The sequence below is a fragment of the Otolemur garnettii genome, unplaced genomic scaffold, assembly GCF_000181295.1.
Source record: "Otolemur garnettii isolate 467f Iridium unplaced genomic scaffold, OtoGar3 scaffold00004, whole genome shotgun sequence".
Lineage (NCBI taxonomy): Eukaryota > Metazoa > Chordata > Mammalia > Primates > Galagidae > Otolemur > Otolemur garnettii.
In genome coordinates this window covers 30,977,817-30,994,572 of record NW_003852399.1, presented here as the reverse complement: position 1 = coordinate 30,994,572, position 16,756 = coordinate 30,977,817, and the positions used below count along the sequence as shown (strand labels likewise).

Below are 16,756 nucleotides of genomic sequence, written 5' to 3'. Positions count from 1 at the left end.
AGGTGAGGCCAATGAATCAGTTCATCTCATCCTCCTTGGCTTCAGAGATTGGTTGAGAAATGGGCCAGTGATCTAAATAAACCAATTGAGACTAAGGACACTCAATCCCTGGATTTTTGTTTGAGTTTTTGTGATCACTGACTCACTCACTTACCCTGGTCTGAGGTGACAATGACGAGTCTGAAGCTGCCTGGGCCACTATGCCCAAGAATTGAATCAGCCCAGATGGTTCAGAGCTAAGAGAGGGCTCCTAGTGACATCATTTACCCTCTAAATCAAGCTGTTCCTAAAGCCAAATCTATTCTGCACATTTCAGCTCTGGGAGTCAATAAATTCCCTTTTTAAACACAGACCTGCTTACGTTGGATTTGCTGTCAATTGCCACTGAATAATCTCCCTGACCTGGGTTGTCTTCCTCCTGCCTTGATGCAGGCACTGTATTTGTGTCTCTGGGGACAGGCTCAGGACTTGGTGCACAGGAATGTTCAATAAATGAAAGAACACACAAAGAGAGGGGTCTCGGGGCTGCATCCACTCTGCCACTTCTCCCGTTCAGACCTGGAAGTGAAGCCACAGGTTTTGGTTCTTTCTGGGTGATGATCTTTTTACAGAGTCCTGTTGGAACCAATTTTCTTTAGCACAAGGAACTTCAGCCACTTATATATGTCATGACAAAAGGGACCCTGGGAAAGACTTGTTGCTCAATGAAATTTCAGAGGGCCTGAAGTTCTCTTAGCAAGATTCCTTTGGTTTATAGTTCTGAGAACTCTTAAGACTTGTCTGTAAATACGTGTCTGTATTTGCTTATATGAGTATAAACTCTGAAAAGACATACAAGAAACTAATAAAAATGGTTACCTACAGAGAGCTGGGATGTGAACTGGGCCAATGGAGGGCAGGCAGGCAGAAGAATGAGAATTTTTATATTATTTGAACTTCTGAACCATACAAATGCATTGCCTTTTCAAAAACCCCTGGGAGCCATTATCAGCTCTTCCCAGCTGCAGGGGGCGGAGAGGGGGGGCAGCTGGAATCTCATTATCAGCTTGCTTTTAAACTGGAGAAGCTGGTTTTGGTGGGGAAGGTCCTGGCTGGACTTGATAACTTCTGAGACGGTTCTTATTTTTAAAAGAAGTTCCTTATACTGTGTCTGTAGGTATAGCCCTTCAGTGCTGAGCCTGTTGACTCATCTGTGAGATGAAGGGGCTGGTTTATGTAGTCTATTGTCATCTAGTCTACTGTGCCTTCCACGTGTGGTGCCCTCATTGAGAAGATGCTGAGGATGCCATCTTATTCTCAACCAACCCCTCATCCTACAGCCTCACCCCTGTTCAGAAAAGAAGCAAGTTAAAACCAGGGCATACAACATGTACTGAAGAGAGCGTCAGAGTCAAAAGAAGACATACAAAATGGCCAACAAGTACGTGAAAAATACTCAACATCACTGATCACCAGAATTCAACAGTACATGGAAAAGATAATACATCAAAACCAGTTTCATCTTACCCCAGTCAGAACAGACACCATTAAAAAGACTAAGAGAGACGCTGGAAAGCATGCCAAAAAAAAGGCAACTCTTACACACTGATGGTGAGAATATAATCTAGTACAGTTACTATGGAAAACGGTATGGAGAGTTCTCAAAAAACTTAAAATAGAAATCACCATTTGAAATTCAGCCTTTCTTCTAGTGGAAAAGGAAAAAAATCAATACGTCCAAGGGACATCTGCACTTAGATGTTTACTGCACCATTATTCACAACAGCAAAAATATAAAGTGTCCACCAATGGATGATTGGTTAAGGAAGATGTGATGTACATACATCATGGACCAGCTATACAAAAAGAAGGAAATTTTGTCATTTGCAGCAACATGGATGGAGCTAGAGGTCATTATCTTAAGTAGGATGAGTAAGGCACACAAAAAGACAAACATCATGTCCTCATTTATGTATAGAAGCTAAAAAACTGATTACATGGAGGTAGAGGATGAAAAGACTAGAAAAGGTAAGTGGTGGAGGAAGGAGGATGAAAATTAGTAGGTTAAAGGGTAGAGACGTACAGTAAGATGGAAAAAACTCAATGTTTGATAGCGGAGTACTTAAACAAAATGCATGGTATTTGGGTGATGGACAACCTAATACTTTGACTTGATTACTACACATTATAATCCATGTAACAAAATTTGTACAAAAGAAGAGAAAGAAATGCAGAATCTCTTCCCAAAACACTACTTTTAATAATTTGTTTCTAGGATATATTTGCAAATATACTGAAACAGAAATCTCCATAAACAAACAAAAAAAAAGGTTAAAGAAATCGTGGAATATTCATACCACGAATACCGTGAAGTCTTTATAAGAAGTGAGATAAATATATGTATATAGGCAGGAATCATTTTTGTAAAGGAAAAATTTTAGTAAATCTATCATCTATACATCCCCAAATCCAAAAGGACGAACACAAATGAGTAACTTTTATCTCTTGGGATAGTGGAGGAATTTCTGCTTTTATATATATTTCAATGAAGTAAAAGAACATAAGATAATTCATTTTCATTTTTGTTTTTCTATCCATTAAAAAAAAAACAACCTTAAAAAATCCCCAAATCATTGTACTTCTGGGAATATTTGTGCTGAATAATCATGTTCAAAGGTCATGAAGATATGGTTTCCCCGGTCTCAAAAAGCCTGTCAGCACGAATCTCCTTGCCCTTGAAATTTCCTCTCAGCATTGCCAAGGACTTCGCTTTTATTTCCAATCTTTTGTTGCAGATCAGAAATCATTCTATTGTTCCTCTGTAACTTTAGATCTAATTAGATCTCTTGAAGTGAGTAAGGAATCGATTTTTCAAGTCAATCACTTAAAATTTTCTAATTTTCTAACCAAGGTAGGGCCACAAATTCAAGATGACAAGTGCTTCTGTGAAGAAAGGGTTGCTAAACTTCCTTAGAAAGATGTAAGTATTTAGTGCCTATCATTTTCTTCTAAAAAACAAAAATAAGTGGTTTAAAACAGGAAGGATTTCTATTTTCAGCCAGAGAAGAACACTGAATTTCACCATTATGGACCATTGTTAACAACAGCAGGCAGATTTTGATATAAAACGGAATGGAAGTTCTAGAAAGGTGTTCTGGGTGCTTTTCCAAAAGAAAAAAAAAAAAAGAGAGAGATCAGTCCTCGGTGCAGGTCTGCCCTCTATGGGCTGCTAGACTCTCAATTTATTAGTTTCGCAAAGTCTGTAAGGCTCTGAATAGTGGGTCTTTTTATAGTCCCGAGTGTTTGGAGCCAGATTCGTCCCTTTCTTTTTCACCATAACTAACTGTACCTCTGTAAAGGCTGCTTGAAGACCCCTGTCCTTTGCTGGGCCTCTCAGGCCTCAGGAATAGCCAGAGTTGGGCTCGGAATGTAATTTGATTACTCAATAGCTCACCCAAAATTACAGTAAGAATTGTAGACCATAAAAAGGGAAGTTTAAGTGACGTGCTTTCCTTTTTCCCTATCTGGGAGCACTGCATGCTTCTAGCACAAGCTCAAACACATAGGTTACCAGTTTCCATTCTGTCACATTACAATCACTGATGAGCTGCAGGGGAGTGTTCAGTGGTTGTCAAATAGCCTAGACGCACAAGCCCTGTCTATAATGCTGATGTCGGGTATTGACCAGCAGCAAAGATACTTGACATAAAGACCAATCCCTTAGGAAATGACTCATGCTTTACCACCCCTCCCTACTCCTGTCCAGTGACTAGAGCCTCTGGGCCCTGTTGCCTCTGGGCCCTGTTGCCACACCCGGCACGATGCAGGCCTTCAGATGAAATGCTCTGATGCTTTGAAGGCTGTCCTTGAATGGGCACTTTGGGTGTCCAGCTGTAAGATGAAGCTTGTTGGGGGTAAAACACATTTAAAGCAAAATAGAAAGAATGTTAAAGGAAGAGAGGTATCTAGAATCATGGCAGGAAGTCATCTTAAGGTATACATTTTTACATTGTACAGAGATCCCAGCAAGTAATTAATATTTATTAAGCAACTACTATGTGCCAGGTCCTTGTTATACACTTATCCTGGATTATTCTACCCACGTCCTCCCAGCATCACTCTCTGTGATGTAAGCATTCTTGTCATCACTGCTGTACAGGTGGGGGAGAAGCAGCTCCAGGAGGACAAGTGGTGTATAGTACACCGCATACCCTGTGCGTTGCAGACCTAGGGTTCAAATCCAGGCAGTTTCGCCCCAGGCCTATGCTCCAAACCTTACCCAATACAGCAGCTTATTTAGGGTGAGACTCTGCTCATCACCAAGGTCAAAGGCAAGAGATGGCCTGGATCCTCTTTGCTGAGGATGAGGCGCGGAGTATCATGGTGCATGTGCTGTCTATGCCTTTAGTGGTGGGGTCCTAAGGCTTATAAATCCTTCCCTTCTCACTCCCTCCACTTATCACTGAACTTGGGATACTTCACAATAAATGTGTTGGTAACAAATTAAATACCTAAAACTCTTCCCAAAAAGCTTAGTGGAAAGAAGTCCAAGTGGTCTTTAGTGCTGCAGAGAGAACTAAGCCAGAGGGACTTGCAAGGCATTTGCTGGGTCCTTCCAGCGCCAGACACTGAGGCAGAAGATATTTGTGATAGGATTTGCCTCACTGCACTGAGGAAAATCTTGTTTAATTACCCACCCCTCAAGAAAAACATAGAAATAAAGCATTACATTCTTTGAGAGCAAGCCTTTACAATTTCCCTACATAATTTGAAAAAAAAAATCTTGGAATGTAAGAACTTACACTGGCTTTTAAGTTATTGTTTACTTTATTTGGAGACAGAGTCTTACACTGTCACCCTGGGTAGAGTACTGTGGTGTCACAGCTCACAGCAACCTCAAACTCTTGGGCTCAAGTGATTCTCTTACCTGAGCCTCTCGAGTAGCTGGGACTATAGGGGCCTGCCACAACACCTAGCCATTTTTAGAGATGGGGTCTCAGTCTTGCTCAGGCTGGTTGGCTTTTAAGTAAAATTTCTCTATTGATTCAAAATTATTCTCCGTCCACTGTCTAGAGTCCTGCTTTCTATCTAAGACTGCTAGTAAGTGCTGCTCTTTGCAATGGGAGACAGTGCCAGTGACTCACTTTCTAGAGGCCACATGATCTGAGAGGATTTTTTCCTAGTGGGGAAAAAATTTGCAATGCCCACTTTTTTTTTTTTTATTAAATCATAGCTGTGTACATTAATTCTATCATGGGGTACACTGTGCTGTTTCTATATACAATTTGAAATACTTTCATCAAACTGGTTAACATAGACTTCATGTCTTTTTCTTAGTTACTGTGTTAAGACATTTATATTCTACATTTAGAAAATTCACATGTACCCTTGTAAGATGAACCATAGGCATGATCCCACCAATCACAGTCCCTCCACCCATCCTCCCTCATCCCCTCCCCTCCCTCTCCCCTTTCCCCATATTCTTGGGCTAAAAGATGGAGACTTTACCTCCTTCATGTTTACATGGATGGAGCTGGAAAATATTTCTTAGAAAAGTATCTCAAGAATGGAAGAAAAAGTATCCAGTATACTCAGCCCTACTATGCAATGCCCACTTTTGAAGGTTGTTATTATTTCTGTGTAAGGTGAATGGGTCATTATGGTACACAAACCTTGAACTTGGCATTGACACCAAGTGGGTAGAAATATAATGCAGGTGGACATTCAAGAGGACTTGTGCAGAAACACTCCCTCAAAGCCACCTCCCTCTCAGCACCCCTATGGTGGTGAGGGGGGTGGAATGTTTGCCAGAATAGACAGAAAAATAGTCTGGGGACATCTGAGTAAAATTCAGCAGCTCAGTGGAGACAGGGTATCAGCAGAGTTAAAAGGGGATTAAAAATTACCCTTGAGAATTGTTCTATGATTTAGTGCCTCCACCCTGATGATCTTTTTCATAATCAAAAGACCACCATGAGACTATTAATTCTTTACTTCTTCATTCTATAAACACATGCCCTAAAATCTTAAGTAAAAACCTCCTGAGATTTTTGACTGGGCAGCACCGATCTGCCTCGCTAGAGGCTGATAGGTGTCTTCTCTCCCAGTCACTGCAGGTTTTTTCACAGAAACCGTGTGTGTGAATTTCTCCTGCCATTTCTCCCTTGTCTCCTGACTGGGATGTGGGGAAAGTCTCCACTTGGGGAATTCTCAGTCTGCTGGGTTGCGGCTCCCTCCTGTGCTACAAGATTACACCCTTCTAGGGAACCAAGAGAAACACCGATTAACAATGCACACTGAACCCTAAATAATTATTTTAGAATGATTATGTCATAAAAAGATTCTTGAAAGTTTAATACTAAAAGGGACACTAAGAGTTTTTAGAAAAAAATATTTTTTTTTTTTACAGTTGAGGATATGAAAGGTCTTACTGCTGGTAGTGTGCAACCTGCACACTAGAATAATGGGGGCAGTTTAAAAAGTGCTTGGGTCTCACTGCAGACAAATGAATCAGACTTTCGGAGGCTGGGGCCTGGCTACGGGGCACTTTTTAAGGCTCTCCAGTTGGCTCCATCTGAAGCCAGGGTGGAGAACCACTAATGCAGACAAGAACCCAGGCCCCAACCCTGTCCCAGCCCAGTCTTATTCCCCACCCGAGCACAGGGCAGACTTGACTAAGTGGATTATGGAACTCTTTCCTGCTGTGCCCGAGCTGGCCATCTTCTTACATTGTTCCCTAAAGCTGCCCCACGAGCACTGGGTGACAACCTGAAACCTAGCTGCACACTGGTACTGTATTATTGTGTCTTTTAAACAAAATATCTGAAAACATTATTCTGGTGAAACTGGGAATGTGTATTATTGCAGTTTAGTGCATTTATCAGTCCAGCTGGGCTCTCTGGAGGCACACCAGCGGGAAAGCCCTCTGTTACCCACCTGCGTTAATGCTCTGGCTCATGGTATGAAAACAACTTCTTCCCCTTTGTGCACAAATGTGAAGTTAGATGGATCTAGGTTTGAACCCTACTCTGCTGTTTACAACCTGAGTAACTCTGGGCAAGGTTTTTGTGCCTCAGTTTCCTCATCCATAAATATGCATGAGAATACTGGTGAAACTGTCTCATTTCTTGCCTCTCCTCTGGTATTGAGCTCCAGCAAAACTGAAGCCTGGGCACAGAGTCTTGTCTGACCTTTATCTGTCTGAATCCCAGTCCCCTCAGTCCCCTGAGACTAACCTGTTCTGATGAACCCTTGAGAAGAAGGAGTTAATCTTTAGGCCTCATGCTCATGTACTCAAGAGTGTCTGTAAATGACTTTCTGAAGACAGTGACTTCAATGCATTTTTCTGGGTACTCTGTGCTCTAGCCAGAGACGAACTTTGCAGAATCCTAACAATTTAGATTTCATTTAAATAAAGTCTATTCAAAACTAAGAGCAATGGATGGGAACTGCAGAGCTGGTTGTGAAAAAGGAAAATCAGTCCAGCAGCCCAGGTTTCCACCCAGGGCCAGAGTCTAACCCTCCCACACACAGAGGCTACTTTGTTTCTATTAAAGATCAATTTCAGTTAGATCCTGTAGGGAGTCAATGCCCCCAGGGCTCTTCTCAAACTAATACCTCCCTATTCTTCCCCATCTCTGGCCATCCCTTGCCTCTCCCACTCTGGCCTTCTGACTCCATTCCCCGTGTCTTTTGGAATGCCTGTTTGACGGTATATAAACTCCTCATGCTCTCACTCTGCCAGAATGTAACTTTCTTGGGACTGTCTCCCTGAGCTCCTGTCATTTTCAAAGAGTGGGCCGGCATTTTTCTTTTCCTGAGTTCAACAAATGAGGCTGTGCAATAGTCCTGGAGGGACAGGAGGGAGCATTCACGAATGGTACTACAGAGTACATGTCATTTGAAAAAAAGTGCTTGTCATTTTTCTCTCTCATCTGCTCCTTCCAATTGGTTCAGTTTGCATCTCATGGGATTGTCCAGGACAGGTTTAATTCTTAATTCAGTCCTACTTATCTCTCGAGTGCATTCTCAGATCTTACCATTCCCTGCATTCAAATCAAGCCCAACCAACTTACTTCTAGTTCCTCAAACACATCAAGCCGTCTACTTCCTCAGTACATGCTGTTCCTTATTAAATCTCTCTAGCAATCCCTCTAGCCTTCTTTAAGACAACTTAGGAATGACCTCCTTTGAGGAGGAAGACAGTTCCTCCTTCTCTCCCATCCTGATTTAAATGTCTGTCTTATTTCTCTGAGAGCACTTGCTGTCCATCTCAGTAGTAAGCTTCTTTCCTTCACTGACTGACAACAACAAAAGGACACGGATGATGTCTTCTTGAAAACAACGTCTCTCTGACCCCAGCTGTGGGCCTGTCCCCACGTCACATGTCAACCAAAGTATTTTCAGAGGAACAGTATTTGTGCCATTTCAAGCTAGAAGAAAACGTATATGTTATTAAATCCAACTCTCATTTTCCAGATGACTCCAAAGACACTCTGGTCTACTCACAGTGTCCCAGAAGCATAACTGCCCTTATCACCCGGAGACTTGAAAGAGCTTAAAATCTCATCTCCAAGATGAATATAATAAGCACACAGATAATTACAAGATAGTATATCTGAAACACAAAGGTTGAAAACGGATGGAAGGAGGAGAAATTTCATCTGTGGGCTGGGGTCAGGTGTGAGGCGGGAGGGGAATCAGGCCACATACAACAGTTCCCAACTTTTTGGGTCTCAAGGCCACTTTATACTCTTATACATGACTGTGAACTCCAATGAACTTTTTTTTTGTGGTTTTATCTATTGATATTTACTATACTAGAAATTAAAACTGAGAACAAGCATAAAAATAAGTAATACTATGTGTACTTTAAAAGAATAAACCCAATACAGTTACCCATTTTTTATGAAAATAACAGTATGTTCTGAAACACATGTAGCGAGAAGAGTGGCACTTGTTTTGCATTTCTGCCAATCTCCTGAATCTCTGGTTTAATAGAAGACAGCTTGGGCTCGGTGCCTATAGCTCAACCGGCTAAGGCGCCAGCCACGTACACCTAAGGTGGCGGGTTCGAATCCCCAGCCCGGACCTGCCAAACAACAATGACGGCTGCAACCAAAAAATAGCCGGGTGTTGTGGCGGGCACCTGTGGTCCCACTACTTGGGAAGCGGAGGCAGGAGACTCACTTGAGCCCAGGAGTTGGAGGTTGCTGTGAGCTGTGAAGCCACGGCACCCTACCCAGGGGGACAGCTTGAGGCTCTGTCTCAAAAAAAAAAAAAAAAAAAAGACAGCTTGATCCTCATATCTACTGCTGCATTTATTCTCTTGGGATAGGTTGTTTGGGTTGAAACCTTAGAAGAAAATTCAGCCTCAAGCACAAATGTAGTTGGACAAGCGAAGAATATTTTTTAAGAATTGTTTTATATAATCAAGGCTATTCTTCAACACTACACCAAACCCTGACAAGTGCTTGTTTCATAAAAGTTGGTTGCAATGTGGAAATTGAAATTATTGCAGATGAACTTTAGTACTCTGTTAAAATCTATTGGACTAGCTGGCACTTTAAATATATATTTTTGTTATATTCTGGATAGGCTATTTGGCAACATTGGCTTGTTGAATTATACAGATCTTCCAAATACTGTCACATTTTATCATACAATATGACCTGTTCACATCACTATTAGTCTCATCTGGAGAGCATTTAAGTATTGGGAAGCTGTCATGTTCACAGTGGTGAACAAATTTCCCAAAATTCTAATTTTCGCTTAGAATACTGTCAGTTGTTTTCCTGAAGGTGACTCACCTTCCTAATTTTCTAAATACTCCACAGTTTGTCAGTTCTTCCAAGCAAAAATAAGTTCCATGATAAAAGCAGTTCATTCAGCTCACAACTCAGGACAATTGCACAAGTGCTGTATGTGTACTTCCCAATTAGTCACACAGAATATTAAAAATCAGTTTCTGAAGGCTGAGATCAATACCATTAATAATTTTTACTGCTTTTATCAAGGAGGTTCTTTTTCTTTTTTTAAAAATGGAATGTTGCATGGCACCACTGCTTCAAATGATGCTAAGGAAGGTGCCAGTGGTTTTACCCACCATCTACACCACCAGTGCAAATGTTACATGGGAAAAAAGGAGACCAACATCTTGGTATTATGAAAATAGATTTGCCCTTGTAGACATCCTGAAAGACCCCAGATGATGAACCTCATTTTAAGAAGCTCTGGTGTACAAGATACTGGCTTTGAAAACCGAGTGGGATTTTGATCGGCTAAGATGAGTGAGGGGGTAAAATGTGAGGTGTATCTGAGGGACAGTAGGTAGGCAGTGTGGCTGGAGGAGGAGGAAAGCAGAGGCAGATGAAACTGAAAAGGTACCGTGAAAGGTCGAGAATGCCTTCACTATGACCTAAACCAGACAGGAAGAGGCTGGACAGGGAGAGCATTTTTTTATTTAAAGGAAAGCTGTGGCTTCAACTTATATAAAATAAAGGTGGCCATGTTAACATTGACTAGTTATAAAATAGCAATGATAGTATTGCTTCTTTTCTCATAAGGAATGAATAAAACAAACATGGTCAAATGACCTGCTATAAGAAACATGCTCCACTATTACTTTAATTTGGATGGTACTTTCATTTTAGAAGGAAAAATAATGAGAACGTTAATAAACAATTATGAACCAAACAACTATGACAGTCGCTTTTCATATGTTCTATGATTTAATCCTTAAAACAAGCTTACAAAAGAGATAACACCATTCATAAAGATGCAGCAAACAAAGCCCCCAGAGCCAATTAACTTTCTAGGGGTCGCGACGCTGACTCTGATTCCGTAACACTTTGCTTTGTCACCATCTCAAGGCTGAGATGGATAGATAGATACAGTTACGAATCTCCTGTAATCTTTTAAAACTGGCACAAAATGGCCTTATGAACCCAAGGAAATAATGGTAAGAGGTAAAACCTTGAAAAATTTTACATATTTTGAATTTTCCTCTGCTTCAGGAACTATTTTACACCACACACTTGATAACTTGGAGCAGGATGTTAGCTGATAAGGAGATTGTGCTAAAACATTAACACCTGAGAAATATCAGTTATTTTAAATTTACTACTAAGCTTCATCACACTACTTACTGGATATAATTTTCTTCATGTTTTAAAATATTAGGTCAGGGCTCAGCGCCTATAGCTCAACCGGCTAAGGCGCCAGCCACGTACACCTAAGGTGGCAGGTTCGAATCCCCAGCCTGGACCCGCCAAACAACAATGACGGCTGCAACCAAAAAATAGCCGGGCGTTGTGGCGGGCGCCTGTGGTCCCAGCTACTTGGGAGGCGGAGGCCAGAGACTCGCTTGAGCCCAGGAGTTGGAGGTTGCTGTGAGCTGTAATGCCACGGCATTCTACCCAGGGGGACAGCTTGAGGCTCTGTCTCAAAAAAAAAAAAAAAAAAAATTAGGTCAGTAAGAAAAGGAGAGAAAGAAATTCAAATGCATAGTCTGATGTCATCATCTTTGGCCCCCCCAAAAGGTGCTGAGTTTACTGACATCAACAACCAAGGTCTAGATATTTAGCACCATATCAACATGGTGTGTTCTTCCTGAACTGAAACCTGCTTCTTTGAATACCTACATTCTTTTACACAGGCACACACACACACACACACACTCAAATTTATGGTATGCTTCTTCCCAATGTAAATAGATTCTTTGTTCAACTGGATGGCTGCAAACTTTCTGTTGACTCTTTTTTTTTTTTGAAGTTTCACTTTGTTTCCCTGGGTAGAGTGCCATGGCATCACAGTGAACAGCAACCTTAACTCTTGGGCTCAAGCAATCCTCTTGCCTCAGCCTCCTGTGTAGCTGGGACTAGGCACATGCCACAACAGAGTCTCACTCTTGCTCAGGCTGGTCTCAAACTCCTGAGCTCAAGCAATTTGCCCATCTTGGTCTCCCAGAGTGCTAGGATTATAAGAGTGAGTTTTGTTGACAATTTAAAAGAAATTATTAAATTATTTCAAATTAATGCCCCTATAAATATTTTATTATAAAATAAAATAAGTAAATAGAGAGTAAAGCTATTTATTATTTACTCATTTCTAGACAGGATAAGGCGCTGAGAGTATAATACAGTTTAAATAAAGTAGCTACCTAGTTTGACAATAAATACTTGCTAAAGGGAGAAAGTTATTATAAATATTGAGAATAGACAAAACATTTTCAAAGTTTTATAGACTTTGCATTTTAAAATTATAGTTGATTAGAAACTATGCTTTTCTTCTATATTGATACTAAAATAGTTGCATTTTGGCTTACATTATAACAGGTAATAATTTATCCATTTGAATATAAACATATAGTCTTTCTACCTTTTGGATTAAAACAGTACAATATTAAAAAGCTTATAAACTAAGTTGCCAACAAAAATAGGAACTCACCTATACATTTTTGACACTGGGGACCTGTATACAGAGGGTGCCCCAAAATGCATACATATTTTAAAAAAGGAAAAAACTGTATTAAATTATAACATGTTGAGTATATAGAAAACGAAAGATGAATATGTCACATTGAGCACCTCTAGTAATTGCAGAAGTCAAATGTGACTTGAGTATTATAATTTCAATATAGTTTTTTCCTTTCTTAAAAATGTGTATACTTTTTTTTTTTTTGCGGTTTTTGGCCGGGGCTGGGTTTGAACCTCCACCTCCAGGATATGGGGCCAGTGCCCTACTCCTTTGAGCCACAGGCACCACCCAAAATGTGGATACATTTTTTTTGGCACTTTAGGTATTATGTTATGGAATACCAAACATGGGCAATGTATTCAAGTTTTAGGATCGTTATAATGAAGTAAAAAAAAAGAGAAAAAAATCAAACAATATAATTTTGTCCCTCCAAAGTAGAGGCACTTAATGATATTTGCTCACTGGAATAAAAGGAAACTTTCACCCTTACAATTAATGTGCCAAATTCTACTATGTTCTAAACGTGTGGATATTATTGCTCTGTTATTTTTTGAAATAGTTGACTTCAATTCAAATTCCTCTATATTTCTGACACAATTACATAAAGATATAACATTAGGGAGTAAAAGCTTTCATTGAAAGATAAAATCTGTAAGCATATCCTCAATAGATAAGTGTGAGCCACTATGAGATCTGTTCTGCTGCAATGCTATAGTAAGTTTGTAAGAATGCAAATACACCATGGTTAGGAAAAGGATTTTAATGATCATGTCTTCCTTGCTTTAGTAGGATGGCTGGAATGAAGTTAGCCTATGACCAAGCAGATCATAACTCTGTTTCAATTATTCCCTCTTAGTGTGCTTTGTGTCACACATTTAAACTAGACAGTAGATATAGTGGCAAAGAGTTTCTTGCAGACTGGAGAGTCCCCAGAATCTCTCAATGGGCACTGGAATTTTGAGGTAACTGATTTCCCAAATGTGCTGCTGTTGTCTGGTTCCTCAAGTCTCAGTGATGTCAAGAAGGAATCCATCAGGTCCTACTGATTCAGTTATGCTTTATTTCTCTTTTTATGTACTCATCTAATAAACGATATGCCAACTTGATCCTACCAGGAAAATCCACAGGCTACCTGAAGAATTATCTTACTTGTTGTTCACTTGACGGCACTTTAGGCATTAAAGGCTAGGAAGTACTCAGACAATCCAACAATGACTTGTCTGATTATGATTTTTGTGATTTTAGGTACATCACAACTTTTTTAATATATAAATGAATATTTATTAAAGTAGCAAACTAAACTTTTGGTATCTAAAGGAACAAAAGGAGGAGGAATAATCTAAAACTGATAACATACACTCATTGTTGTGCATAACATTGCTTTGAGTTGGTGAGGTATGATCAGATATAAGGCAGTGCTTTACAACATACTTGTACTCCTGAAAACTCTTAAGTTACCAATGATCACTGATGTCTGTCATGTCCAAAGTACGATCTCTGGCAATAACAGATTAGACTGGAGGAGGTGTTGTAAACATTCCTAAATGACTTCTCTGCCCTGGTTGGCTTTATCCACTTTCACTACTACAAATAAGGAATGTTTGGTAAATGTATTAGTAGTCAATACTGCAATTGCTAAGAAAAGGCTATATATTTGTGTAAGACTCTATAATTAAACTTCCTTTTAACAGGATATAGACTTAGCAAAGAGTGTGGATATTTATCACCTTACTTACTAAGTGAAATGTCTAATATCAAAAAGGAATAATTCCAAAATATTATAACACATTATCTTCCCAAGTCCATTTGGTCTTCAAAAATTTGTGTGGTTATATTAAATAAAATTCACAGTCTTTTCCCAGAGGGCATGATCTTGCTAGGTAAACAGTATTAACGGAGACCGTTCCCATGCATGCATCTGTCCAAATGTGAAATCCTTATGCTTAGTGTTTACCACAAACCCATCGAAGCTGATGATCTGTCTGAAGGTCAGTCAGTTCTTCAATAGTTCTCCAGCTACACTGGCAGGCATATGCCCGGCTTCCTTTCTTCTTTATCAACTTTGCTTTTAATTTGTGGAATTCTGGCATGTTGTTCCTATTAGTAAAACAGGCAGGTTTTAGTACAGTGGCTTTGTTCAGTGCTCAGTGATTCTCCCCTGAAAAATCTAACTCCTTTCTTATCTTTACAATATTGGAACTCCAAACCTTTCTCCTCTCATACTACAAAAAGAAGATAGGCTTCTGCGTTCTCTTTCTGATGGTATTTCTTTGATATGCAGTTCTTTTCATAGTACTGCTACAGGCTTATTTATGAAGACTGTCACAGAACACAATGACTTAAAGGGCTGAAGAGTTATTGATCTGTCCTATCAGAAATGACATAATATGACGACAGGGTGGAAAGAATGGTGGTTCTTCTCCTACCTCAGTTATGGCAAGTGGGGAGAATGTAAGAGGCATAAAGATAATAGGCTTCTGATGAATTAACTAATTTCATTGATAGAGAAAAAGTACATGTACTTCTATATGTTGAACTCCAACTGTATCTTTCATTTGTTTCAGGGATCTGCTTATTTACTTATATTATCAGCAACAAAATAAATATTCTGAAATAATTTTTAATGTTAAAATAATTAAATCAATGAGCAGAACTACCATAAAAATAATAACTATTAGATTTAATGCTATTAAAAAAACGATTACAGAAGTTTAATAAAAAATCAATTATGATTTTCATGATAAGCTGTATACTGCGTTCATATAAGCATCTAGTGGCAAAAACCCCAAAAAATTTAAAATAAAATGATAAAAAATACAAAGGGAAATGATGAAATTTCAATTCTAAAAAAAGAGATACAGTGCCAACCACTTAACAGGTATCACTGCAAAGAAGGCAGGCTCTAGAGTGCCCCCTAGTGCTCAAAGGGCACCACAGTCAATAGAGTATGGTATAAAAAGTCAGGCACAATGAAGGTTAGTACCTAACAAAACCCAATAGATTTTCCAGGCCAAACTGTCTGATTTCAGGAAACTAAGTCTCTAACTACCTAAATGATTTAGCTTGGGAAAGAACTGAATAAATTTTAGCAGAAAGAAAAAAATTACCAAAACTAAGTATTTGAAGAAAAATGTCCTTGATTCATTTTGCAATATATTTAAAAAACTTAACATTTCATAATGAACTAAATCCTTAATTTAGATTTCAGGAATAGCAATTATGAACAGCCAGGGATATAATGATTATATTTCAAATGCTTTTTAAGAATCTTAAGATTCTTTTTTGTTTTTTTTTAAGACAGAACCTCAAGCTGTCACCCTGGGTAAAGTGCAGTGACATCACACTCACAGCAACCTCCAACTCCTGGGCTTAAGCAATTCTCTTGCCTCAGCCTCCCAAGTAGCTGGGGCTACAGGCACCTGGCACAACACCCAGCTATTTTTTGGTGTAGTTGTCATTGTTGTTTGGGAGGCCTGGGCTGGATTCGAACTTGCCAGTTCTACCAAGGGTGACATAGTGAGACTCTGTCTCTTAAAAAAAAAATCCTTCACTGGTTATTTACTGCCTGTAAGGAAGAATTAAATCCAAATTCCTCAGTATTGCTTCCCTGTGTCCTTTTGATCTCTCTGTACTACTTCACGTCTTGCTATCTCTTGCACTTGCATCCAACACTTTACACAATTCAAACTACCTATCACTCCCCAAACATGCCATGTAGTTTTGTCCCTGTCTCTTTAAAAATACCTCCTACAAGAATACCAGTGGCAATCTATTTGCTAGGCAAACTCCCGATTATTCAAAAGACTCTGACAGGCCTTCCCTGCTACCTCCAGGAGGTGTGCATCCACCTTGCCCTGTGGAGCCCCTCTTTCTTTTAAGCCCCTCTTTCTTTTAACCTACCTCCACTATCACATTTACCACACAATGTTAACCCATGATGTCCCTCCCTTTTAAAACTGGGCCTTATCATCTCTAGGAGTTCCATAGACTAGGTACTGCTGGATAATAAGCCATACAAAACAAATATCATATCAGTGGTCTACATCCTGATGGTGAAGACAGTCTTATTCTTTAGTTCTATTCTCTTATCTCCCAAAGATATTCCTAAGCATCTTGAGGACTGAGATGCTATTTTCTACTATTTAAATGACTACTTGTTTACATTTAACAGTGTAATAAATCTTCTAGATGTCCCTGTTTAAATAAAAGTACATATTTTTTTAAAATCAGGCTACTAGGCTCGGCGCCTGTGGCTCAAGCGGCTAAGGCGCCAGCCACATACACCTAAGGTGGCGGGTTC

General features: G+C 39.6%; 1 protein-coding gene across 1 annotated transcript in view; it reads right to left on the bottom strand.

Annotated features, from left to right (window-relative positions):
- Window positions 1-14,239: 14,239 nt before the first annotated feature.
- The window catches only part of CUNH8orf37 (chromosome unknown C8orf37 homolog), a 25,045-nt gene continuing 22,528 nt past the window's right edge, over window positions 14,240-16,756 (bottom strand). The window contains exon 6 of the mRNA XM_003782466.2: window positions 14,240-14,553. Coding sequence (XP_003782514.1) covers window positions 14,400-14,553 — 154 coding nt within the window. The 3' untranslated portion in view covers window positions 14,240-14,399. The remainder of the gene's footprint in view (window positions 14,554-16,756) is intronic.